We start from the raw sequence: 25,117 nt of genomic DNA, 5'->3' as shown, positions 1-25,117 counted from the left end.
ATACATACATTTACAGATTTTCCTGCTTCTTTTGATTTTTCTCAAGCATATATCTGATCATTCAAGGCTTTTTTTCTCCAGCTTTAAGAGAAGAAATGCTCAAGCGAGGCCAAAGTGTTTTGACAGTTTGCTTCAGCTAAACCTTTGACATAAATCAGGCCTTGTTTTTGTAAGTCGGCCTTCTGTATTAATCCAGAGGAAACACACGGTTGAGCGGCTTGCAGGACCATAAGTCAGACGAGATAACTGAAGCCCGTTTGTTGAAGAAATTTATTTTTGTTTTCACAGGGCCCTTTAGTGCCTCGGGATGAACTCAGTCCATATGAGGTCCCTGCAGCTCCACTGTGACCTGTTTTGGTCTTCAAGCAGAGCCATGCAGAGAAACACTGAGCACCTCTGTTCTGATTCTGTGGTATTAGTGAGGCGAGATATGGGCCAGCGTACAACAGCCAAAAAGACTGTGGTGAGGCTTTTCTCCACAGACATAAACAATGACACTTCCAATTTCCTGTGGACCAGGACGTGTCGTCCAAAACGAAGAAGAAAAACCTCACAGATCGTATGTTCATGCGTGGCCGAGAAAGACAGAAACTGGAAGGAATGAGAACGATCCATTGGCTTAATTGTCATATAAATCACGTTTTCTCTCTTGACGTTTATGTTGAAGCGTCCGCAGCCGATGGGTTTTTTGAAGAAATGTGTGCGTTGATCTATTTGGGCATTAGAGGCCACTGGTATGCCTCTCCAGATGTACCTGCAGCTGAGATACATCTGTCGGCGGTGAGATGGAAGAAACGTCCAGATGGACTTACCTGTGTCAGCTCCATCAGGATAATGACGGTCTTGTTTACCATATGCGTGAAATGCACCAAAGGAATGTGACTTTGTGTGTTCAAGCATGTGTGTGTTTGTGTATATGTTGGGAGAGGCCATGTGTACTTACCCTCCCCATTGTTTTTACGGCTACCAGACTGGCCATTTGTTCTGAGGCACAGACTGGGCTCTGTGTACTTTTGTGGGCAGATGCAGCTATAAGGTCTGGTTGACTTTCCTCCCCCTCTTTCGCTCCCTCCAGCTCTTGTTTCTCCTCTGGTGAAACGGGGTTATGTTTAGTTTTCTGTGTTGGTAGGGAGGGGGTTGGCTGAAGGCTTGGTGTCGCTCGAGAGGTGCTGCAGGAACCCCTAACACCATCGCAGGGTGTTTCGGCCCGCTCCACTTCACCGGATCTGAGGAAGCAGACCTGAGCCAATTAAGAGCTGGGAGATCGGGCTGCTGTTCGTCTCGCTGCGACCCGCCCCCCTCGTTGCTTTGATCTCTCGCACGCTACGCAAAAACCACAGGCAGAACAATTCACCCTCTCTATGCACACAGTAAACGGCAGGGCTCGCCCAGTTATTATAATCTGGCTGCAAGATTTCTGGGTAATCAACAAAAAATATGACAAATTGATCTAATGTCTGCATGCTGCTGTAGAGCGGACACGGTCGGAGAAATCAAGATTCAGACAAGTTGTTTCTCTGATAATACTTACATAGCTTTACTGCTTATTTTAGATCTTTTGAATTAATAAAACTAGTTTAACCGCCTTTAAAAAAGTTTGCTATTAACAACAATAAAAAAATCGTTTTCCTATTGATAATGGTTTTTGCGGAAATAAGATTCTCCAGTTTTAGATCGACCAGTTAAAAATGTGTTTAATGAATATCACACATGTTCATAAAAGGTTTCCAGAATGAGAATCTGGAACTCACTAAGGGGTGGAAAATTGTTACATTTGGATCTTATCAGATACAGTACAGCAGAGAAAAATCACACATTTTTTCCTCGGGCAATTAATTACAGAAAATAAGTCAAAAATCGGTGTGGTGATCAAATGTTAAACTGTTGGCTCCATTTTGTGTTTATTTAGCTTATTTCAAGTTTATAAAAAGTTGTCTGTGATTAGACAAATCTTTCTTTTGGTCTCCTACATGCAGAAAACCTCATATATATGGTGTGAAGGATCAATGAAAGATTTAATCAAGTTAAATCATCTTTATTTATAAAGCACATTTAAAACAGAAGCTGTTACCAAAGTGCCTATTTAACAAGTGGGACTAGTTTGTGCATTGAATACTTTGACCTACAGTCACCAGATATCAACAAAACTATAAATATATGTTGAAAACTGAATTTTGGACTGATACTAAACATAAATGCACCAAACGAGAACTTCTAAAAAATGGAGGTTCTATCCTTCAAGTAGAGTTGCGGAAACTTTTAAGACTCAATTTTAAAGTTGGTTTAAAGCTATTTTAAAAATATGTTGTTGTCTATTTTTAGATGTGAATATTTTTGCTCTGCTGGAAAACATTGAAACGTGTCATAAAAGGAATAGATTTAAAAATAAAAAAAAATAACCCTGGACTTGTGTTTTTGTGTCTTCAGGACCTCCACAGGTGTCTGAGAAAATTGTCCACAGACAGATGGCCCGACTGGGAAGTGCCATCAAGTTACCATGTCCAGTGGTTGGTGACCCACCACCCTTAACCAGGTGGACCAAAGATGGACGCACCATCCACAGTGGCTATATTCGCTTCCGTATCCTCCGCATGGGCTTGAAAATCAAAGAGGTGGAGGCAGATGACACCGGGACTTACAACTGCCAAGCTACTAATGGATTTGGAAGTGTTAATGTCAACTACACCCTCATCGTTATCGGTGAGTGAGTATATTGAGTTTAGTTTGCATGGCCTGCTTCGGCAGGTTCCTCAGATGAGATCATTGGTTTTTATACGCCTGTCAAAAGGAAGATGTATTACTGTATAGTCTCTGTCTGTAAACTTTCTCTTACTCCACCCATAACTTCTGATCCGCTAAAGATATTACAAACAAACTCATACATACAGTATATGCATCGTTACTAGACGGAGCGTCACGTATGCTTTTCATCCTCCCTGCTCCATGCTTAAGGCCACAAATAAACATAAACATTTACACAAGGTTTTTCCTTGTCCCGGACATTTCTACAGATTGCTATTTTGCTGTATAATATTTTGTTGACGTGCATGCGCATGTCCTGCTTTTTACCATAAAGTCACCATAGCAGACATTCAGTCCCTGCATTGCACAGTCTGTCCACATCAGCTTCTGCTGTTGTGCTGTTATATCAAACATGTAGCTCTTTAAAGCCAAAAAGTCCCACCACTGCTCTTGTAATAGACAGCATCATTCAGATTTATGGAGGTTTAGTGGCTGATCTTAGCCTTTTGTCTTTGTTACATTCCCTGCTTCTCTCTGCCCAAAGTCAACAGCGTCTTGGGATATTGTTTCATTCTACTTCATCCTCTGTGACTCAACTGGATCTCGCTCTTTCTTTTCCTGAGGCTACAGTCTGCAGAGGCAGGAGGTCTACAGCTCCGCAATCAGAAACACATTCAATGTAACAGAGCCGTTTTGCTGAACAGGGCCTGCAGGATTAAGGACAGTCAGACCAAGTGTGTAGCTCCTTTGTGCATTTCCTCTGTCCTAGGCCAGAGCATGATGAATGAGCGGAGCAGAGCGTGAAGGCTGTGTTTAGTCTAATTACTCTAAGATGCCTAATTTGGGCCAGAGTCTGTGCTCTATCTCACAGGAGGAGTTACAGCCTGGTCTTGTGACAGCTTTGACTCAGAAGAAGAGCCGTAATCAGGCCGAGGCAGAAAACACAGAGAACAGCACTTGTTGCAGAACAGCACGCTTATGAAGTAGGGTATGCATAAAACCAAGGTTTATTTTAGGGTCTGCCTCTTTATGAAGTTGCTCAAGAGTTCAAAGACAGGGTGTCGGCTGATTGTGTTTAAATTAAAGGTTGAAGATCTTGGCACACGGCCTTCTGTAATGCCAAGGTTAACAGTGCCATGTGGTATCAGATACGGTGCCATATGCGTTGCATTTAGAGGACAGTTTTGGAGCGGAGCATTTCCAAAATGCAGTTTAGTCTGTCTGCAATATTACAAAAAACTTACCAAGTGCAGTATTTTACCCGCTGAAGACAGAGACTATAAAGAAATGTAGATTCAATCAGCGTTTTATATGTGTGGGCTTGAATTTTCTTTTTAAACGTCGCAACACGTTAGTTGTAACAGTGGAAGTGCCACGACTTTTTGTGAGCGCTGTCTAATAATTTTATCCCCTGAAAGTCAGCACTGCTTCTCCCCCCACCAACAAAAAGAGAATTAAGAAAATAAAAAATAAAACCAAGTAGGCCTACAGATTTGTTTCCCCTTCCAGACGTTAATACCATCTTTGACATGTGATTCAAGTAGAGCTTTAACCTTTTTTTTTTTTAATCATAAAGTGATAAGCACCATGACACAGCGTGGGCTTCAAGCTCGACTTTCACAGAGATGATAAATAAAGAATGTTTTCTGGGAGTAGAACGTGGCTGATGGTTTGTTACTTTACACTTAAAACAAATCCCAATCAGTCATGATGAATGGTAAATAAGTATCAGTTGAGAGAGCTTTAAATTAGGAGTAAAAATGTCATGCTAATGAAAGAACTGTTAAAGTCTCGGATAAATAAAGTAAATGCATAATTGTCTCAGAGTAAAGATTTATTCAAATTTATTTGCCAATACACAGCACAAAACTAAATAATGAAATATCAAATTGTCTAAAATGAGTGTGTATTAATATTGTGGCTACTAGGAATAAGCTTTTCACCTCATTAAATGTCTGTAGAGGATTTTAAGACGCTTAAAGAATGTGAGCAAGTGCAGGTAAATTCATCGTGTCAAGAGTAGATAATAGTTTCTAACAGTAAGTGTCCACTGTACCAAATAATCACAAGAAATATAAACTCAAAAGATAAAATGTGCAAAAGTGAATTGCTGAACGTTTCTATTTAAATCAAAGCGCTGAACTAAAATAACGTCACGTTGAAGTAAAAGTAAAAATAAGTTTAGGATCTGGTTTAGGTTTAAACACTAGAGGGAGCTGAAATGTTGAAATCATGGAAATTGATAGGAATTACAAAACTTTGAAGGTTTGGTCTTCAGCTTGTACCTTATTTTCGATTACTACACTTTTACATTAACTTTGGTCATTATTAAATTTGGCATCAACATCCAGATTTTACATTAATTTAAAACAAGACATAGCAAATAGCATCTTAAAGGTGCTTATTACAAACTCTATTAACATGAACCGTTTGAAAGAGTTTACGTCAGTATGTTTACCAAGTATGTTGATATACATTTCTGAAATGTGGGTACGCACTCAATGAAAACAAAGCACGTGGCTGAATTAGTTCAAAATCATGTGGAAGCTTATCTTCATACTTTACTCAACAAATCTGAGTGTGAATAAGTACCAACACTAAAAAATAGTTAAACTTCACAAACAGCTCTTTCTTCGGGTGTTGTATTTTCAGTCACTTCGGCTGTTTCCGTAGGGAAACAAACTTTTAATTTAAGGATACGTTTACAACCAATACGAGGAAAAAAATTGTCCGGATTTAGTTTTTTATTTTATGATTTATTTATTTATTTGTACTAGTCTTCCTGATTCAGTACCTTTTAAACCCTTAGCTCAGGGGTGTCCAAAGTGCGGCCCAGGGGCCATTTGTGGCCCTTGGAGTGATTTTTTGCGGCACACGTTTGCAGTTTAAGAATGATGTAATTTCGGCTCGTAGGCTTCAAAGATTGATACAGACCTTTTGCAAATTTAATGGTGATAATATTTTATATAATTCTTACGTTTAACAGCAAAACAGATTAAAAAAATAACATCTCAAAATGAGCAGTATAAAGTTTAATACAATCCTTTGGCAATAAATCAGTAAAGTCAAATACATTAAATGTAAAAGGTTTATGTTTATGAAGCTTTTAATGTTTTGGATTACAACAATTTAGAACACCTTCTCCACCAGAATTACTCATGTTTGTCTTTTCTCCAACATATTGTTTATGTTTTTAGGTTGTGTTTATGCTGAGTAAGAAAAAAAAAAACACAAAAAATATGTACGCTTTTTATTATTATTATTCTTTTATATGTTTTTTTATTCACATTTATGTGGCTTGTGACTCCTTTCATCTTAAAACTTTTGGCCCACATTTGAAAATGTTTGGACACCCCTGCCTTAACTGGAGGTTCCCAATTTAGAGGTTAAAGGGCCCTATTGACTAGATTTGCGTACAGATTATAGATTCTCCTGGGGGGTTCAGATTAAAACACCACAGTGTCTAAAGGGCTGTGTAAGCCCTCCCCTTTTATTGACACCTCTTTTGATCAACTGGGTCTATCTACTATGGTCTCTCCAGAGCCAATAATATCATTAAGCACTAAGTACACACTAGTTTTAGTTAAAATATTTTTCACAACTGAAGTAAAGAATTCAGAGTTAAGTTTACAAAGAGACTAAGCTTTTGCATGCACTATAAAGGCTTTAAAAACAACGTCCAATTTTATTTGGATATGCGTTTTCCAGGCAGATTAAGCATTTTTATGAGGACTGCTTAAGGGTTAATTTATCCAGATTTTTAAAAAAGTTTGAAACAAGGAAGGGACTTTTAAAATGGCAGCCCAAGTTGTTTAAACTATTCTTCTTGAGGACAGAGTTAAATACCGCAGTCGCTCGTGGAATTCGTATATGGATATAAATATTGATTCAAGCCAGGGAGATAAAAACGTGCATATTTGTAAACACACATAACTTACAGCTGTGTAATCTGAAAGATAGCAACGCTCCGCCCGTGGTCTGAGTTATATAACGGATCATTTGTGCCGTTTAACACAGTGAGAGTAGAACAGAAACAATTTGAACTTCTGTGATAAAGATGAGATCAGTTACTGCGTACATGGCTCCGGTCCCACTCTGTGATTTTGTTTGGAAAGCACACCATCATACATTTAATCGTGTTTTTCTCAGAAGCTAAGTTCCTGGAGATTTTTATCAGGAGTTTTTTTTTTTTTTTTTTTTTTGTCCTTTATGGAGTTATGTAGAAACCTTCTGGACTGACTCTTATATTTTGATTTGGTCTGTTGTAATTCCCACTCATACTGTCTGAACGCATAGTGAACAGATACGATGATCACTCTGCAGGTTACAAGAACACACTGTCTGTCTTGTTCGTCATCACATTAGGTGCTGGCAGGCCATCGACAAAGAATTTGTTTTCGTAGGTAATCGTTCCACCGGGTGTGTTTCATTGTCAAAACACGGCCCTGATTGAAGGCAGCTGAACACAACCAGCAATTACCATGAGCAATACTGTCCATTAACACTGAATCAGCTAATTAATTTAGCATGCCAACCTGTTTCTATTATGATGCTTGAAAGGATCTAAAAAGAGAGTTTATTTTTTTATTCTTTAAAAGTGTACTCCCAGAGCAGCTTAGTGTCTAATATCCATCATGTCAGTTTGTTTTTAACACTAAAGCACAAAGGGAAAATCTTCAAATAGCAACAGTGCCGGTCACTGGAGAGGTCAGTTAAATTGGCTGTAGTTCAAGGCCAAACACGAAGAGTTTACCTCTTCACACTGAAGGAGGATAAAACGATGGAGAAGAGTGAGACTTGAGGTGAAAGACGAGGAGATCTGATGTAAGAGGGAGTGGAGAGGGGGAGGGGGGGGGGTTCATTGTGGCTGGAGAGATTTCCCTCTTCCCATCTGCCAGCGGACAGCCTGTCCTCTCCAGAGCTATCTGAAGAATCTGGTCAGTCCATTCAACATGGCGCCTCCTCAATCCCTCCAGCTGGTTGTTTGGGCCCTGTTTGGGGTACTGTCCTGACAACTGGCTCCATCACCCCCCTGAGCAATCATGCAAGGGACGCTGATGCATGCAGCAGCAATCCCTTTGTCCTCGGCTGCTCAGGCATGTTTGCACAAGTAGGAGATTGTACAGTTTACAGGAGTGGATTTAATGTTTATGTCTGCACTAATAAAATATTACAGGGTTAACGCAGAGCTCATTTATTACTACATGAGGACAGTGGCTTTCAGAGCAAGACTTTATTTTATTTTGCTCCTCTAGAGATGTAGCCAGGCCAACTGTTGGATGAACCGCTCCGTGTCCGGCTGACCGCAGGCGGTAACTGTTTGGAGATGACGCAACGCCACTGTGCATAACTTTCCCTGCACGTTACAATGTCCCCAACAACATCTGGAGCTTGTTGAGACCCCCTGATCCTCAGGCCTTTTCCTGAGATTCAGCTGGCGCAGGAGGCCAGCAGAGAGCCTGTGTGTAGTGACCTGTTTCCTGTGGCTGGATTTGTGAATGAAGTGGGAGGGGATGGCGTCAGACCACAAACACTGTAGGGAGATCATGAATGGACTCCAGCCGTATAAAATACAGTTGATTACATTTTAACAAACTTGATAGTTTCAGTCTGGACATTTAGTTGCAAAAGAACACATGCATCATGATTCCTGCAAAACAAATTACTTAAATGTCATGTTTGTAACACAATGAGATATGTTGCTTCATTCAGAAAAACTTTTCTGTTTGAAATCTGCTTCAGTACAGTTGTTTAATGCTACTTTTAGCTACTATTCTGCTACTTTTAGCTTCTAGCTAGCCTTACAATATTTTTAGCTAAACCTTCTATTTTTAATTTTTAGCAACCCTTTAGATTTTTAAAAGCTTTTTGTAACTTCTTGTTTTCAAACAGCTTTTTTTATTTCTTTTATTTAGACATTTGCTATTTTTTTTAATTTTAGCTACTGTCTTGGTCCTTTGGCTTTCAACTAGCTTTTGCTACTTTTAGCTACTCTTTTGCTACTTTTTATATAACACTCATGTTGCAGCTTTAATTTATCTTGCCTCTGACATCGTGCAGACACAATAGATGCAGGAGATTATTTTAATGCTTCATATTATAAAAGGTGCCATTGTTCCCTAGATTTGCCAAAAAAAAAGCAGAGAGGAAATAAATCCAAGAAAGAAAAAAATAAAAAAAATAAGCCCTGGCAGTGCGGGACCATGGTCTGTTTGGATTGGGAGGTTCAGGAACCGGCAGGAATGTGGAGAGCCCAAGTGAGCAACAGAGAAATATTTCTTCCAGTGAAGGCTGTTTTTTAAAGGAATGGGTTATTATAGTTGGCCAGTTAAACCCCTTCAAACGGCCATGACATCATGGCTGGGCTCGGTGCTGCAGGGGACAAACAAAGGAGGGTTTGTACCCAGAGAACCCAAGAGAGCCTTGACAGATTCAGGGGTTCACAGAGGGAGGCAGAACGAGGGGGTTAGAAGTCACATCTGGTCTCTTTACCTGGCCCAATCAAACCCCGAGAGGGAATCAAGTGTGCCAAACTGCATCTAGAACAAAAAAAATACATTAGACTGCAGTAAAAGCAGAAACAAATGGAGCCGCAGCAGATTTCAACTACGCAGAAGGCTGTTTTCTATGCTGTGAACTAAAGGTGCAACAAGTGGAATCATCTACTTTTAATTGGCTAAATTAGTTTAAATTGCTAATTCCACTTTTTAAAATGTGAGAAGGTGTTAGAAACTGACAGTCAAATTTGAGGTATCATTTAGAACCACTGCAGCTGAGTCTATCCTTCATAATCCAGCTGTTTAGTGTCTCTGCACAGACAGGCAGAGGTCGTTGAGGAACCTGATCTGTTCTGTTACTTCATCACTGCTTAACTCGAAATGTTGTTGCTCATCAGAAATCATCGATTGGGTTTCACTCATTATTTTTTGTCTAAGCCCCCTATTCGCTGGGCTGCATGATGTCAGCCAGTGACATAAACTCCACAGCTGCCTCCTAGAACCGGGCTTACAAAAACTGATCAGATTACTTCCAAAAGCTGCAGAGCATGACCCGAGCATGCAACCTCGTCAATAGACTGAGCTCACTCCAACAGTCTGCAGCACTTTTCTGTTATTTATGTGTCATGATATAATAACTATTATGTTAACCTTGTCCGAGTTTTAATAAGAAACAGTGCAGCCATGCTCCTATTCTTCAAAACTTGCACACATAAATACTTTTCTGTTTCATTTTCCTATATGTTGTTTGATGTTTTATTTTTGTCCCTGCTGTGTCAACAGATGACTCAAGTTCTGACAAATCTGGACCGGCCACTGGAGCAGAGTCTGAGCCGAGCAGTGAAAAACTTGGTGAGACTCCACTGGAATGTTTTAATGATGCTGTGGCAAACAGCGAATTCAGCTTAGTGGTTTTACACATTTTTAGAGTTCTGTTTGCAGCCGTCCTGCTCTTTAATTTGTCATAAATCTTCAGCTGATGGTTTCATTTTTTATCATCTGTATAATATGACGTGTTGGTTCTGTAGTTAAGTGCACGTGATTCATAAAGCCTGCAGATACAAAATGATACATTTAGATTTCAATAGTCTGTAATTTAATTTAGATACTTTTTAGAAATTAAATCAAACAATTTTGTGAAGATACTATAAAACTTTATTTAAAACTAGAGCAAATGCTGAGTGCTGGATGATTGCTGAAATTTGCTGAACAATCTGAATAAACTAGAAGGAAAATAACACTAGTATAAAGCTAAAAGTAGCAAAAAAACTAAACCTTTATAAGTTACAAAAGGCTAGCTTAAAGCTAAAAGTAGATAAATCCTAGCTAAAAGTATCTTAACACTAAATAGAAGTTAAAAATGGCAAAAGGTAATCTAAATGCTAAAAGAAGCAAAGAAGAAGATAGAAGCTAAAAAGAACAAAATGCTAGCTATGAACAGCAAATTGTTAACTAAAAGCTAAAGGTATCAAAAGGCTAGCTAAAATTAGCAAAATTCTAGCTAAAAGTATCAAAAAAATTAGAAGCTAAATATGACAAAAGGCAATCTAAAAGCTGAAGATAGCAAAAGTAACTAAAAGCACAAAAGTATCAAAAGACTAACTAGAAGCTAAAAATCTCAATGGGCCAGCTAAAGGCTAGCTAAGGTTAGTTAAGCTATAACCATTAGAATGGATGGTAAAAGCTAAAAGTAGAAAACTTCTACTTAGAATCATTAAAAACTAGTTAAAAGAATCATAAGACTACATAGATGGAAGCTAAAAGTATTACTGGCAAAAGCTAATAATAGCAAAAGTTTAGCCGCGAGCTTTACGTAGCAGAATGGTGGCTAAAAATAAAAGCATAGGAAGACATATATAGTTCAAGAATGCTGAAGCAGATTTTTGTTGGATTTTGAAAGAACTGAAGTCGTCTCTGTAAATCTATGGGGAAAATACTTTAAAATAAAGATAAATATATTTTGAAAGTGCTAAAGAGCACAAAATATGCAGAAGCTGTAAGATTGCATAAAACCCTACAGAAATATAAGAAACAGTTGTGTGAACATTTGCACTGTTGAAGAAACTAATATAGTCAAACTGGAAGCTTCAACTGCTGTTAAAATTAGCTCTTGGCTCTTTTTTTATTGCTAGATAAATAACACATGCTTTATTAAAAAAAACAAAAAAACATTCCAGCTGAAAGTATCATTGATTAAACCAAAACCTTTAGTCATGTTTCACATATAAAGATATATTAAGTGATACATCTTTGTATTCATTCTTAAAATTCATCACATAATGTAATATAACTCAATATATTTTGTATAATATGCATAAATGTCTTTTTTCTCTTCCAAAGAGCGCCCTCAGTTCACACAGCCTGAAAAGATGAGGAGGAGAGTGATCGCCTGTCCCGTCGGCAGCACAGTGCGCCTCAAATGTGCAGCTAATGGAACCCCTCGACCGGACATCGTGTGGCTGAAGGACGACAGGCCGCTGACGGAGCAGGAGGTCGGCGAGGGCCGTAAGAAACGTTGGACTCTGAGTCTGAAGAACGTGCTGCCAGAACACAGCGGCAAATACACCTGCAGGGTGTCCAATCGAGCGGGGGAGATCCACACCACGTATAAAGTCGAAGTCATCCGTGAGTGTCCTACAGAGCTGTGGGTTTATTAGTACATGCAGATGGGGTCAGGTGAATTAAATCAAATCATTAATGCTGTTAGTTCAGCTCATATCAGAGTCAGAGAGTCTGATCATCTTTAAAAGTAAGTCTGACCCTGATCTGTTCCAAAACCTGTAACAGTTGAAAAGTCGTCCCTCTGATCCACCCTCTGAAGCCAGAATGTGATCAGCAGGTCCCATGCCTTGGATGAATGTGCTTCAGTATTCATGCACACGAGACGCATACAGAGGACCTAAAAGTGAGGGCTTGTGCCTGGGTGTTTGCACAGAGGTGGTGGGGGAAGAAGGAGCAAGGCTGTTCAGCTCTGAGCCCCACGACTCAATCTGGAGCTGATTAAAGCCCAGCTGTCTGCCAGACTTTCTGAGCCCCCCCACCTCCTTCCCATGAGAAATGTGTGCTGTACAACCAGGAGCAAAGAAAGAGAGGAAGCTAATCACGCATACTTCTTGTGTTACATGTGGTATTTGTGCCTCTCTGTCAATTACAAGTTCAGAGCCTCAGGGCCGGTATGGACAACAGCAACTTCTGTCTGCAGAGGCGGTGTCGTCCCTGAAGATGCCTCTGACACTCTTTCTCTTTGTGTTTTTGCAGAGAGGACAAACTCCAAGCCGGTTCTGACGGGGACGCACCCGCTCAACACCACGGTGGACTACGGAGGCTCCACGTCCTTCCAGTGCAAAGTCCGCAGCGACGTTAAGCCCGTCATTCAGTGGCTCAAACGTGTAGAGCCTCACGAGGAGAGCCGCTATAACTCCACCATCGAGGTGGGGGATCACAAATTTGTGGTGCTGCCCACGGGGGAGGTGTGGTCCAGGCCCGACGGCTCCTACCTAAACAAGCTGCTCATTACTCGCGCCAAGGAGGAGGACGCCGGCATGTACATCTGCTTAGGCGCCAACACCATGGGCTACAGCTTCCGCAGTGCCTTCCTCACTGTACAGCCAGGTGAGGCTAATTATCATCCACCACTGAAAGGCAGGCGTGTACGTCTGTTGTATGTAAACATAAAACACATTTCCATAAAACAGATACCAACCCGTGTTCACAGTTTTGTTGACGTTTTCTCTGTAGTATGAAATTATTCTGTTTACTGTAGTAAAGTACCTTTAGAATGTACTCTATGTTTGTGTGTGGGCTAATTTTTCATAAATAAAAACCTTATTGTTTTTTTTTTTTATTCCAGACACAAAGCCTCCCATCATTTCCTCTTTCCCAGTTGCCACCAGCTCCCTCCCCTGGCCCGTCATCATCGGCGTCCCTTCTGGAATCGTGTTCATCTTCGCCACAGTTCTGTTGTGGTTCTGCCAGAGCAGAAAGCACTGCCCCCCTCCCAGCGCTCCGGCTCCACAGGCTCTGCACGGCGCCCACCGGCATCGAGAGCGGGACAGGGCCTGCGCCGCTCCCTTGTCCGGATCCTCCAACCCAGAGAAAGACTGCATGAGCTCCATGAACTACGAGGAGTACCTGGCCCAGCAGCAGCTCCTCCTCAGCCAGGGAGGACTGGCTGCGCCCCCTAAAATCTACCCGAAAATCTACACCGACATTCACACACACACTCACTCTCACGTGGACGGGAAAGTACATCAGCACCAACACATTCATTTTCAGTGTTAGTCGCAGTGTGACGGGGTCTCAGGTGTGGACTGAGCAGCTCCAGAGTGATGGAGCGTCACTCACCAGAAACTGTTGCTGGGAACGTGCGTAACAAAGGCCAGTGTGTTATTACATTAAAACTTCCACATTTGATGCCCAAAAGCTTGCACCACTAAAATCCATCTATCCTTGTCGTGCACTTAATGCAAATTTTTTTTAAGGATGCGACTTAAAAAGTGGCTGTCGTCCTCCTCAGCCGTCAGATTTAGCATTTTCTTAAACGGTACTCAAGATTCACAAAAGGGCTGGTTTTATGCTCCTACTCAGGTTGTCTTTGTGTTTGTTAATGAATGCTGACCACTACGTTAACGTTACTCCATCCCACGTTAGTTTCTTGTTAAAGGAGATATGGAAAAAGATTTAACTTTTCATGGCATGCAAACCTTGCCACAGACTGCAAGGGATGGAAGACTTTTCATTTTCCATGTTTATTATTTTTTTAAACTTAGTTGTCACAAGTCAGTAGTGATTCAAGATAAGCCAGCATTTTTTTGACCAATAGTTTATGAAGCTGTAGTCAGAATATTTAATTTATTTTCCTAAAAGAAATGTAAAGGTTTATTTTTCAGAGTAAGGCATTTTACATATCTAGGTAATGTTATGGAAGTATATTACTATTGTATATTTTTGAATACTTTGTTCAACTTATCTACATTTACTTCATCAGTATGTAATGTTATATTTGACAATCTGGTTTGGTGTATTCTGTTAAACATTTGAAAGTTTGATTAAATTACATAAATATTATCGACACGCCTCATTACTGGGCTGAGTCAATTTGATACATTTTGTTTAGTGAGAGCTGCAGATTAAGATCATTTCAGAGGGAGTGACCCACCTCGATGTCTCACAGGACACTTTCTTCTTTTGAGCAGGCTGAAGTGTCTGAGGGTGACACAGAGGGCAGCCAGCAGAGGGACAGAAGTGGTCAGGACAAAAGACTGAATAGACAGCGTAGACACAAGAGCAGTCTCACGGTCGCTTTTAGACGAGTGATGTTCCCTCCGCAAGACTACACCGAACGATCAGCATCTTTCCACAGTAAAGTGAATCGTGCCTCCTCTCCGCCTCTGCACCACCAGCCCTTTCAGCTCCAAATCCAAGCAGGATTTTCTTTCACCATTTAGGAAGTGCATTGTCCCACTCAGGGAGGGATGTGACAAGACCCCGTGATTGCTCAGAAAAGAAGGGGAGCTTTGTATCAGGTGAGCTTTTGCTTTGTTGCAAGTACTGTAGCTCGAAGACGAGCTCTGGCTCCACAGATGACTGTAAAGTGCAGCTGACTGCATGTGAATCTTAAACACAAAAACTAAACGTTAAGGGAACAAAACTAACCATAACCACGACTAAGGCTTTAAAACTCAAACATGGACAATTCAGTTACTCTGAAACCAAACACTGTCCTCTAGTGGTTAACTGTCATAAAGCAATAACGATCAAAAAGAAATCACACTTGTTAAAACTTTTTATTATTTTTACAGTATTACAGGAACAATAACAAACACAAAAATATAATACACAAGAAGATGAGCAGGACACAATAAAGCAGAGCGGAAGCAATGACTTCAGCCTTTCTGGACTTTGGATATCAGATCATCACAAAGCTTTGTAAGCTCTTCTGATTCTTTTTCCTGACAAAACAGAAAACACGTTTTCACACAGTTGCAAGATGTTTTACATGATTAACTTTAATAAAAAGGTTCCCTCACCTTCTGCTCCAGGCTCTTCTCCAGTGACTGAACTTTCAGTTGCTCCCGACGCAGCTGCACCTGAAGCGCTGAAAACTCTCCTTTGTATTTAGATCGCACCTCAGCGATTTCTCCATTTGCCCTGAAGATGAGAAATAAAATTTGTCCTAAAACTTAACTCGGTTACAAACAAAAGCAGAGTCAGGTTAGTTTCTTACTGGCCAATTTTCTCCTCGGCGTGAGCTTTCAGGGTCTGGTATCTCTGCTCCTCCTTCTTGATCCTTGCCAAGTAGTCCTGCGCACAGGACTTCAGAGTCTCCTCATTCTGGCAAAAAGACAGAAGAAGTGTACATTATATTCCTTTCAGCCTTATGGATTAGGATGAGCAGGGCTTGTCATCACTCTAAACTGACCTTTTTGTAACCTTCAATTACATTCTTGTACTTCTCCAGTCTTTTAAAAAGCTCGGCGAATGATTTCTCCATGGAATTCAGGTCGTTGGACACCTGCTCCTTCTCCAGAAGAGCATCGTTGAATTTCGCCTGGGCCAACTCCATTTCCTTCTCATGACCACCTAATTTATTGGCGAGGGGGAAAAAAAAGCTCAGTTTTTCCCATAAACTAACTGTGTGTAACACATAAACATTAACTTACTTATTATTTTTGCAATCTCAAGTTCATATTCAGCAATTATTTTCCTGTGGGGGGGGGGGGAAAGATGGCAAATGTCAACAATGAACAGCTTTTAACAGTGTTTAAAATATATACAGAATATAAATGAACTAACAACTCACCTCAATTCCTGGCCATCGTCCTGTAGCTTTTTTAACTCAGCACTCCACTGTTCCTCTTTTTTCTTTCCCTGTTTGAGAAAATTAACATTTTAGCAATAAAATCAGATCAATCACTTTGATTTGAGTTTTACAAAGAATTTTTACCTTGTGCTTTTGTTAACTGCATAAATATCCGCACAACAAAAATTTGTGTAAAATCAAAATTTTTCTCCAAACATAGGCCTTTACTACATAAGATGGCAACACATGGCAGTAAGGGCTGCTAAATCAAAATACTTATCTGATTGTATCCAGTTCTCATGCAGGTTCACACTGGTGACTGTGCTGCTTGTCCTATTGGACCTTACATCTGCTTTTAACACCATCGACTATGAGATCCTCATTTCTAGGCTGGAGAAGTGGGTGGGCATCACAGAGTCAGCCCTCAATTGGTTTAGATCCTACCTAGTTGACAGATCCTTTTGTGTCTCCATCAGAGATTTTAGTTCAGCATCGGCAGCACTTAAATGGGGGTACCGCAGGGGTCCATCCTTGGTCCCCTTCCATTCTCTTTATACCTGCTGCCACTAGGTGCTATTTTCCAGAAACACAGCATACCCTTTCACATCTAGGCCGATGACTGTCAAATTTAGTTTAAAATTTAGAAACGCATTCCTGTTTGGTAGCAGTCAGACCTCCATTGCCACACTACAACTGGTCCAGAATGCTGCAGTGTGATTTTTAACCAGTACAGGCAAAAGAGCACATTACAGCAGTTTTGGCCTCCCGGCACTGGCTACTGGTTCACCTTCGAATCCAGTTTAAAATCATTCTGTATGTTTTTAAATCACTGAACAGTTCTGCACCCTCCTATCTCGCTGATCTGCTGCAGCCGTATGTCCCACTGCATTCTCTGAGGTTTGCGGACCAGTTGCTTCTCTCAGTTCCAGTAACCTGTCTCAAGCGCAGAGGTGACAGGGCCTTCTCTGTCGCAGGCCCAAGATTTTGGAACGCAGTTAGGGTTTGTTTCTGTTTGTACAGCACTTTGGCCCTGTCGCTGTTTAAAGTGCTTTATAAATAAAATGGTATGGTACATAAAGCTGATGACAAATATTAGTGAGCAGATTAATGTGCTCTCTGTATTTTATTAGTAAACTACAATAAAACATTTGCTAGATTTTAAATCTTTTGAGTTGTAAATAAAAATTTCCAAACAAACACTGAACACTAGGGCTGGGCGATATCAATATTTTTAAAATACCGAGGTAATTTCATACACGATATAAAATTAGACTATATCGATATAAAACAAAGAAAGTCTCATACTCTACGTAGTTATAATTACACTAGAAAATCCAGTTTTTCCTCCCAGTCTGCGCCTTTACACGTCCCCTCCTCCTCTCCCTCACTGAATAAAACCCAGCCCCTCACCTGCTCCCCCTACCTCCTGCTGTGTAAAACTGTGAACAAGCTAGATGCATATGCAGCTATCAGTCCTTACAATAGGTCTTTGTTGACTCAGTGGAGACACTGGCGACATGGATGTGAATTCCTGATAGGTGTGAAAATGTCTGTGTAGCTGCTACAAAGGAGAGGTTTGGTGTTCTCGAGCAGCAAGGTATGATGTCGTCTTCTCATTAAAAACATGGAGACAAATATCCAGCTTACGGGCGATTTATTTGTTGCATTTCTTCTGACACAGCAGCAACCAGTAAAGCTCAAACATCAAGGCTCCGTCGGCGTCGGGAGAGAAAAATCTCCAATGCACGGCACTTTACACAGAGCGGTGTGTTCAGTAGTGTCGGAACAGCCACGGTGAATTCAAGAGCATAGAACCATTAAATTCAGAAAGAAACAAGCCATAACAAAACAGAACCTAGCTCAGTAAACAAGCCAACTAAACAACAATGGGAGCTTTCCAACAGCTTTGTTAAAAAAGGTTAAATGAATAATTCATTAGAATCAGATTTTTAAAGAGCAAGTCAGCCTTTCATTAGGTTTGCTCTGTATGTGTTCTGTTTAACTTTTAAGTGCACAGCTGTGTTTTTAGTTTTGTTATGCAGGGGGAAAAAAACAACAACACTATTTTGAGACAATTATTTTGTACAGTTGCAGCTATTTGTTAATAAAGGTCCTTGTGTGACAACTGGGACTAAGCTTTTGACTCAGAAATATATTTTTGTTATTACTTTGTAGAAAAAAAAGGTGTGTATATATACTGTATATTGCCATTCATCTTATCAAGATATTGTCCCATATTGCCCAGTCCTACTGAACACATAATTTGTTTAGTGTATTTGACACACCAGACCATTCAAATGAGCCACCTGCAAGTAAAGAGCAGAACGTACCTCTGCTTGTACTTTAGCGATAGCTGCATCCATGTCTTTCTGACTGTATTTCAGCACTTCAATGATGGCATCTTCAGTGTTTGTAGACTGGGGGAAAGGAGGGATGATGCTCTCAGCGACCAGAGTCTGAAAAGACATATGGTACAAGCATAATCAGGACAGTGAAGTGTTTTAGCCATTGTCCAATGGAAGATTTAGGAATAATAGCTCAAGACTAGACTCACCGGGAATGCCGTATCCTCCAACAGTTTGAGATCATCCTTTTGTGAGCCTTTTGTGTTTTCCTTATCTGCTGTTTGAATTTCAAGCCTGGAGGGAAAAAAAAAAAATGTGTTCACATTTGAAACATAATTTTGCTGTACAAGATATCTAAAGCAGAAAAAGCAACTCCAGCATTCTGTGAGAGCAGCAATCAGACTAAATGGAAACAGAAGTATGGTTTACCGTGAGGCCAAGGCTGCGGGGGCAGCAACGTGCATCTGAGCAGCCGGGCCTGCTGACTTCTTTGGACTCTCTCTCAGGAGAGGATCAAATTTTAAGTACAAGGATTGTTTACGAAGTGCAGACTCTTTAAACTTAAAAAAAAAGAAAAAAAAAAAAAAGTTATATATTTTTAAATACATGTAGTTCAAGCACTTACAATCTAAATATTCAGTTACCACACTCAGGACTTACAGTGCTGGAGCCAAACTGTTCAAGGTAGTCAATCTGCCCATCAAAGTCATTGGCCATAACTAGAAATGAAAATGATTGATTACCATCTTCTAATAATTCACAGACCAAATGAAGATGGGGAGACAAACTCCTCTTCAGAAATTTACTCACACATCGTTCCAGGAACAAACTCATCACTCATTTCCAACATGCCGGTTTGTGAGTTCTGGTCAGGTTGAGGTGGCTCAGATAACTCGGGGACATGCAGCATGAGTTGCTCACTCTCATGCTGAACTTTTTTGTCAGGATCAGAAGCAACCTTGTGATCAGCAATCTGACATTTTACAAAGGAGTATATAGTTATAATGGGGGGAGGTGGGGGGGAGACAAAATGACCTAAAAAGAAACTTTGTTCAAAGTTGTAACAAACTGAATTTCAGCTTACCACTTTGTGGCTGAGTTCAACAGTTGGCAAACTGTCTCCAGCCCTACAGAGAGCAAAAACAAGTCAGTTTCCACTAACAACATTTATACTGGACTGTGAAATTTTTGTGCCCTCACATACTGGATTCTCAAATACAAAGAGTTACTCACCCATCTGGAGATCCAGGCTTGTCAGTTTGCTCTGTTTCCTTGAGCACAGGGCTGGGTTTGTTGCTGCACTCTGGAGAATTAGTAATGTTTGTTTTTGTGCCAAAAGGACTGAAGTACGGGTCATCATATTTTTCATGGTCAAGAGAGTAAGAACCTTTAGGAAGTGGAATATCAGTAACATCACCAGCATCAGGCTTCACAGGAGCTTCAGATGTTGACTTTTCCTCTTTAGGTTTCAGAGCAGAAGGCCTTTTGCCAAATCTTTTGAGTGGTGGTTTTCGTTTGACGTCACCACCATCCCCAAAGGTAAACTCAAGTTTGACTGAAGCTGCTTGGAGTGGAGCATCAGCAGAGTCGGATTCAGCTGCGGGTAGATTGATAGGACCGTCATATACTGGGGTCTCTGTGGCTATGGGCTTTGCATCCTGGGCAGGTAACTCTTCGGCCACCTTAGCAGCCTCAACATCCACAGGTTTACCTTCTTCTGTGGGTGGATCATTATTAGGTACCGTTCTCTCAAGAACAGGTATATTGTGAATTTTAGAGCCCTCAGTCTGGAAAGGATCGATTGCATCAAGGTTGTCAAAATCCAAGATGTAAGATCCTTTTCCTGGAAGTGGAGCATCCTCCACAAAACTGCCTGACGTTTTGCCTTGATCAATGCTTGCAGACATATCAGTGGGTCGTTTCTCATCAGGTGTAGCAGAGTATGAATCTTGTTCTTCTGCAACTGGGATCTTTGGCACAGTCACAGTGATGACACTGCTCTCTGTGGAGCTGATGTTAGAGAAGTCAGCAAGTGAGTTCTCCACAGACAGGATGAATGGAAGAGTGTCATCCAGTGTGGGATTAATTGTGTTTGGCTCCTCCAAGATATTTTCTGGTTGAGGCTCAGTATTACGTGTAGGACTTTTATCTGCATGCTTTACAGGAGAGAGGGTCATCTTGTTAGAACCCTGAAATGGATCAATAGCATCAAGGTTGTCAAAATCCAACTGATAGCCGCCTTTGCTTTGTATAGGCATGTTGTCATCAGGATAAGATGATATCTCTGGAAAAAGTAAAGAGGGGTTTGAGCCAATTTGCCTACCAGAGGAAGAAAATTACTATAAATAAATAACACAATAAATATGACAAACTACCTTGTTTGGGCTGCTCAATGGGTTCCTGTGACAAAGTACTGCAAAAACAAGATTAGTGTTAATTAATATAGTATTATATTATTAAAAAAAGAAGACATATTAGAAGTATATGATGGTATTTACTTCAACTTATCCAAATGTAAGCCATCCATTTCTTTAGTGCACTCGTCCATACTTGACAAATTAACAGACTTGCTGGGGGACATAATTTTTTTAGTCACAGGATCTCTTCTTGGGGTCTGAAAACAAACCTAAACAATAATTGAAATCAGTAAATTAAGTTAAACATTATGCAGGTTAAAGAATATATTAAAATACACTGAAGGCTTGGTGATTTTATTTAATTGATTTGTGCAAGTTAGTGTACTCAAGGCTAAACATGTCAGTCAAAGAAGTTGCACAAATTGAATCTCAGTGCCAACATAAACAAAACAGTTTGTACCTTTATCCCCTTTGGCACGGTCTTGCTAGGAAGGTTCTCTGTCTGACGCAAGATAGATGGCCTTCCGGTTGGCTGATCCAGGGCAAATATATCTTGGCTTAAACTGCTGTGTTTTCCTGCTGGGATGACCCCACAATTCTCATCGTTCACCTCGACAGAACTCATGCTGTAAAAAACAAACAAAATTCAAGTTACAGGGCAGGGACAGACCGCTACACTCGAAATGGGGAGTCACACTGAAAGCTGCATTCTGTTGATAAGAACTTTCTAGTCAGGGTTTGGTGATATGTGTAACCAGAAGGGGTTAAAGTATATATACTGTATACCATAATAGCATTAAAAATCAAAACAGACCTGTCCAAGAAACTTTTGGCGCACAATTTTAGGAGGAAAAAATATATATACACATATATATTTAAAAAAATAAAACAACTATAACTTAAAGTAAATTCATTCAACCTTTATTTATACAGGCTAGTCTCATTTACAAGAGAGACTATACAACAAAACTAAAGATGAATAAGGAGTCCTGTCATGTGTTTGTTAATATTTGTTTACTTTTCAGCTGTTGGCAGAAAATATAAAGAAATTGCTATAAAACGCAAGCAGTTGCTAAATTCTGACCACGAGATAGTGCCAAAGTGTATCTTAAACTGCTAGATCAGGACTGTTCAACTGGCAGCCTGCGGGCCATTCAATCCAACCCACCAATGACTTCATAAAATTAAAAAAAAAAAAAAAAAAACAGGTGGGGGAGTTCTGTTTAGTGTATTTACGTAATGACGCTGGATGTCCGACCCCTGAGCTGCTGGCTTTCAGAAACTGTGGCCCACCGAGCGGTTGTGTTGAATAGTCCTGTGTGAAATTGATTTGTAACAAACTGACCAGTATTTAACTTGTTATAAGCTTTTAACCTGGACTCTAATTTTAGTGTCAGAGACATACGTTTAGTGGATTACTCGACTCAGTTTAGGGGCAAAACCTTATGCAACTTGTCCAGTGTGTGGAATCAGGTTAGGTTAAGTCTAGTTACACAGTATGTTATATTGACAAGTTATTATTACCTGAATTAATTTATTAACACTTGAGTTATTTGTACAGGAAGCCCTACGTTTACCTTATGCATACTCCCGTCCCGATATAAAGATATCTTAAACTACTATGGAAACTAATAACCTAGACGACTGCGGTAAAGCCATCCCTGGATTTGGAAACCTTACTCTTGCTCAAATCCAGAACGCTCAATTACAACAACCTTTACAGCTGGGCTGTATTTGCGCTGTTGCGTTTGGCCCCCGCTTACAAGGTGAATAACGTTCCAAAAAAAGCAACAGTTCACCTACATTTTCTTACTTTGATTCCACACATTTAAAGAAAGTTTCTCAACAAGTTTGTGGAAATCCAGCTGTGGGGTTTCAAGACATTTCGACTTTAATGCACTTTAACCCACAGCCCCAGATCAGTTCTGCTCATGTTCAGATATAATATTAACACTAGACGTTTTTAACTTGTGTCTGACACTACTCATCTAAAGCATGTTCCTCACCAAGTTTCAAGACAATAAGTTGTGGGGTTTAAAAAAAAAATTTAACTTTAATGCACGTCGGCACTATGTGTTTATTTGCAGATTAGCAATGCAAGAATTAAGATCTGGAACTGTTCCTTATGTACTCGAAAATGTGTATAAAGACCATGAATCAAATCTTAAGGACAAAAAAATAAAAAAAATACCAGTACCTGTTCACATTGTTGTCAGCATATCAATAAATGCAAATGGTTAAATGATTCTGGGAAAAGAGTTTTATACTTTCTGTGGACTAGACGCTGTGTGTTAAGGTCCAATGAAGCAGAAAACTCCACTATTGTCCTCAAACTTGATGAGAAACATCCTTTAGAGGAGTACTGTTGAACACAAGTAAAAATGTTGAGCGGTAATGTTTTCATTATTTAATTTGCCTATAAAACACGTGTAGTGCCAACTTTACTCAGTGTGTTGAAGTGCATTTCAATTTCTTTAAAAGCCCACAGATGAATTTCGACAAACTTGGTGAAAAATATGCTTTAGATGAGTAGTGTCAAACACACACACAAAAAAAAAAAAAAAGTCTAGTTGAACACGGAGGCCTCCACCCGTTTATGATGGACGAGAGGAGCCAGTTGAGGTGGCTCGGGCATCTGGTTAGGATGCCTCCTGGACGCCTCCCTGGCGAAGTGTTCTGGGCACGTCCCACCGGGAGGAGACCCAGAGGAAGACCCAGGACACGCTGGAGGGACTATGTTTCTCAGCTGGCCTGGGGGCGCCTTGGGATTCCCCCAGAGGAGCTGGCCCAAGTGGCTGGGGAGAGGGAAGTCTGGGCCTCCCTACTTAGGCTGCTACCCCCGCGACCCGACCCTTGATAAACAGAAGAAAATGGATGGATGGGTTTCTTTTCCCAAAGATGGCCTTCTTTACTCCTCTCTCAAACCATTGTTCCTCTCTATCAAGGGTATGAACATCTTCATCCCTGAAAGAGTGACCGCTGGCCTGGAGATGAGTGTAGACCGCAGAGTCCTGGCCTGCAGTGATCTCGATCTTCTGTGCTGGTCCATCCTTTTGGCCAGTGGCTGTTTAGTTTCCCCGATGTAAGACTGATCACAGCCCCCCTGACACTGAACAGCATACACAACATTACTCTGTTTGTGCCGGGGGACTGGATCTTTGGGATGAACCAGTCTTTGCTGTAATATAATCTAATGTTGCCTCTGGGATGTCAAGTTTAGAAAATAAATGTCTCAGTTTCTCTAAAACTTCTAAAACATATGGAATGACCACTGGTCTACATCTGGGTTCCTCCTTTTCACCTGATGGCTGACTGGAGTCCTGGCTGGGTTTCTTCTAACCGTTCATCATCAACAACAACAAAAAGGGTAAATCGTGTCATTTGGACCAGTTTCTGCAAGTGAGACACGATTTAATCTTTTTTGTAATCTACCTGGATGATTGATTACAACCCTTTTCGTTCATCGTTAACAGGGCGGAGGCCTCCGTGTTCCAAGTGCCCCCCTAATGCTGTTATTGCTAGTAGCACTCAGCCCTCTGTGAATAGCAATAGGACCTGACCTATGTTAGATTTTTCTACCTGGGTTATTGAGCATGCATCAGGAATCCGGGAAAACTTTACCGCAGCCCTTGATGCTAGCTTAACCGTTAGCTTCAGCGACTCGAGAAAAACGCTTCAGCTTGAAGTAAACAGAGAAAATAATTAGTAAGGTTTTGTTTTTCATCATTAAAATTTAGTAATCACTCGAGAAGTGTTTGAACGAGTACCTACGCCTGACACCCAATTCTGTCCCGGACAAACGTGGGCAAGCAAAAAACAAACAAACAATAACCGTTGTTTCGTTACAAACAGTTTAAGTTAATTCAAACCATAAAACAAGTTTTATTTGAAGAAAGCATTTTGAGATGGAAACGTACAATCTTGTATTCACCACCTACCTCAAAACCACGGTATTCTTGGCAAAAAACAAGGAACGAATATGCTTTTGAAAAGTCCCTGTCCCTCCGCAGTATGTGGAAGACACAGCCGTTAGGAATTTAAAAGTCACAAAACGCACCAATTAAACAGAGGGAAACGTTCAAACGTGCGCGCTTCCGTGTTAAACAGCCAATCACAAGCGAGAACGGATATGAGCAGACAGGAAAAGTCAGCCAAAGATGACAGAGATTTCAAGATAGTTACGTTTTTATGATACCCATTTAGGTTTTGCGTTGCTTTTTTTTCGTTAAAGAAATAAATATATTTGCCCCATTCCTCTTTATTAGACTATTTTCAGTATTGAGTTTAGCCATTTACTAATTAATTTACCTTACACAAAAAGTGTAGATAATAACTGGCGGTATGCCCCTTTCTAAATTCGTGAATTTGATCATT

The 25,117-nt window shown here is 40.4% G+C and overlaps 2 protein-coding genes across 2 annotated transcripts in view; one reads left to right on the top strand and one right to left on the bottom strand.

The window, feature by feature from the left end:
* LOC119427680 (fibroblast growth factor receptor-like 1) overlaps positions 1–14,147 on the top strand; it is a 34,371-nt gene extending 20,224 nt beyond the window's left edge. Inside the window, exons 3-7 of the mRNA XM_037695316.1 lie at positions 2,428–2,700; positions 10,023–10,091; positions 11,580–11,864; positions 12,498–12,851; positions 13,090–14,147. Coding sequence (XP_037551244.1) covers positions 2,428–2,700; positions 10,023–10,091; positions 11,580–11,864; positions 12,498–12,851; positions 13,090–13,520 — 1,412 coding nt within the window. The 3' untranslated portion in view covers positions 13,521–14,147. The remainder of the gene's footprint in view (positions 1–2,427; positions 2,701–10,022; positions 10,092–11,579; positions 11,865–12,497; positions 12,852–13,089) is intronic.
* A 1,100-nt stretch (positions 14,148–15,247) lies between these two features.
* On the bottom strand, positions 15,248–24,759 carry tacc3 (transforming, acidic coiled-coil containing protein 3). The gene is made up of 16 exons (XM_037695352.1): positions 24,682–24,759; positions 21,204–21,369; positions 20,885–21,012; positions 20,762–20,799; positions 19,620–20,670; positions 19,471–19,513; positions 19,197–19,359; positions 19,047–19,105; positions 18,816–18,946; positions 18,596–18,680; positions 18,372–18,497; positions 16,042–16,109; positions 15,902–15,945; positions 15,661–15,821; positions 15,466–15,572; positions 15,248–15,389 (listed from the first exon to the last, which is right to left on the bottom strand). The coding sequence occupies exons 2-16, from the start codon at positions 21,366–21,368 to the stop codon at positions 15,248–15,250; spliced, it is 2,511 nt and encodes an 836-aa protein (XP_037551280.1). The 5' UTR covers position 21,369; positions 24,682–24,759.
* Between the last annotated feature and the right edge of the window lie 358 nt (positions 24,760–25,117).

Source organism: Nematolebias whitei, chromosome 21 (genome assembly GCF_014905685.2).
Source record: "Nematolebias whitei isolate Nwh7 chromosome 21, NemWhi1, whole genome shotgun sequence".
In the NCBI taxonomy this organism is placed as follows: Eukaryota; Metazoa; Chordata; class Actinopteri; order Cyprinodontiformes; family Rivulidae; genus Nematolebias; species Nematolebias whitei.
Note: the sequence above shows the minus strand (reverse complement) of the source record. Positions and strands in the feature narration are given on the sequence as shown.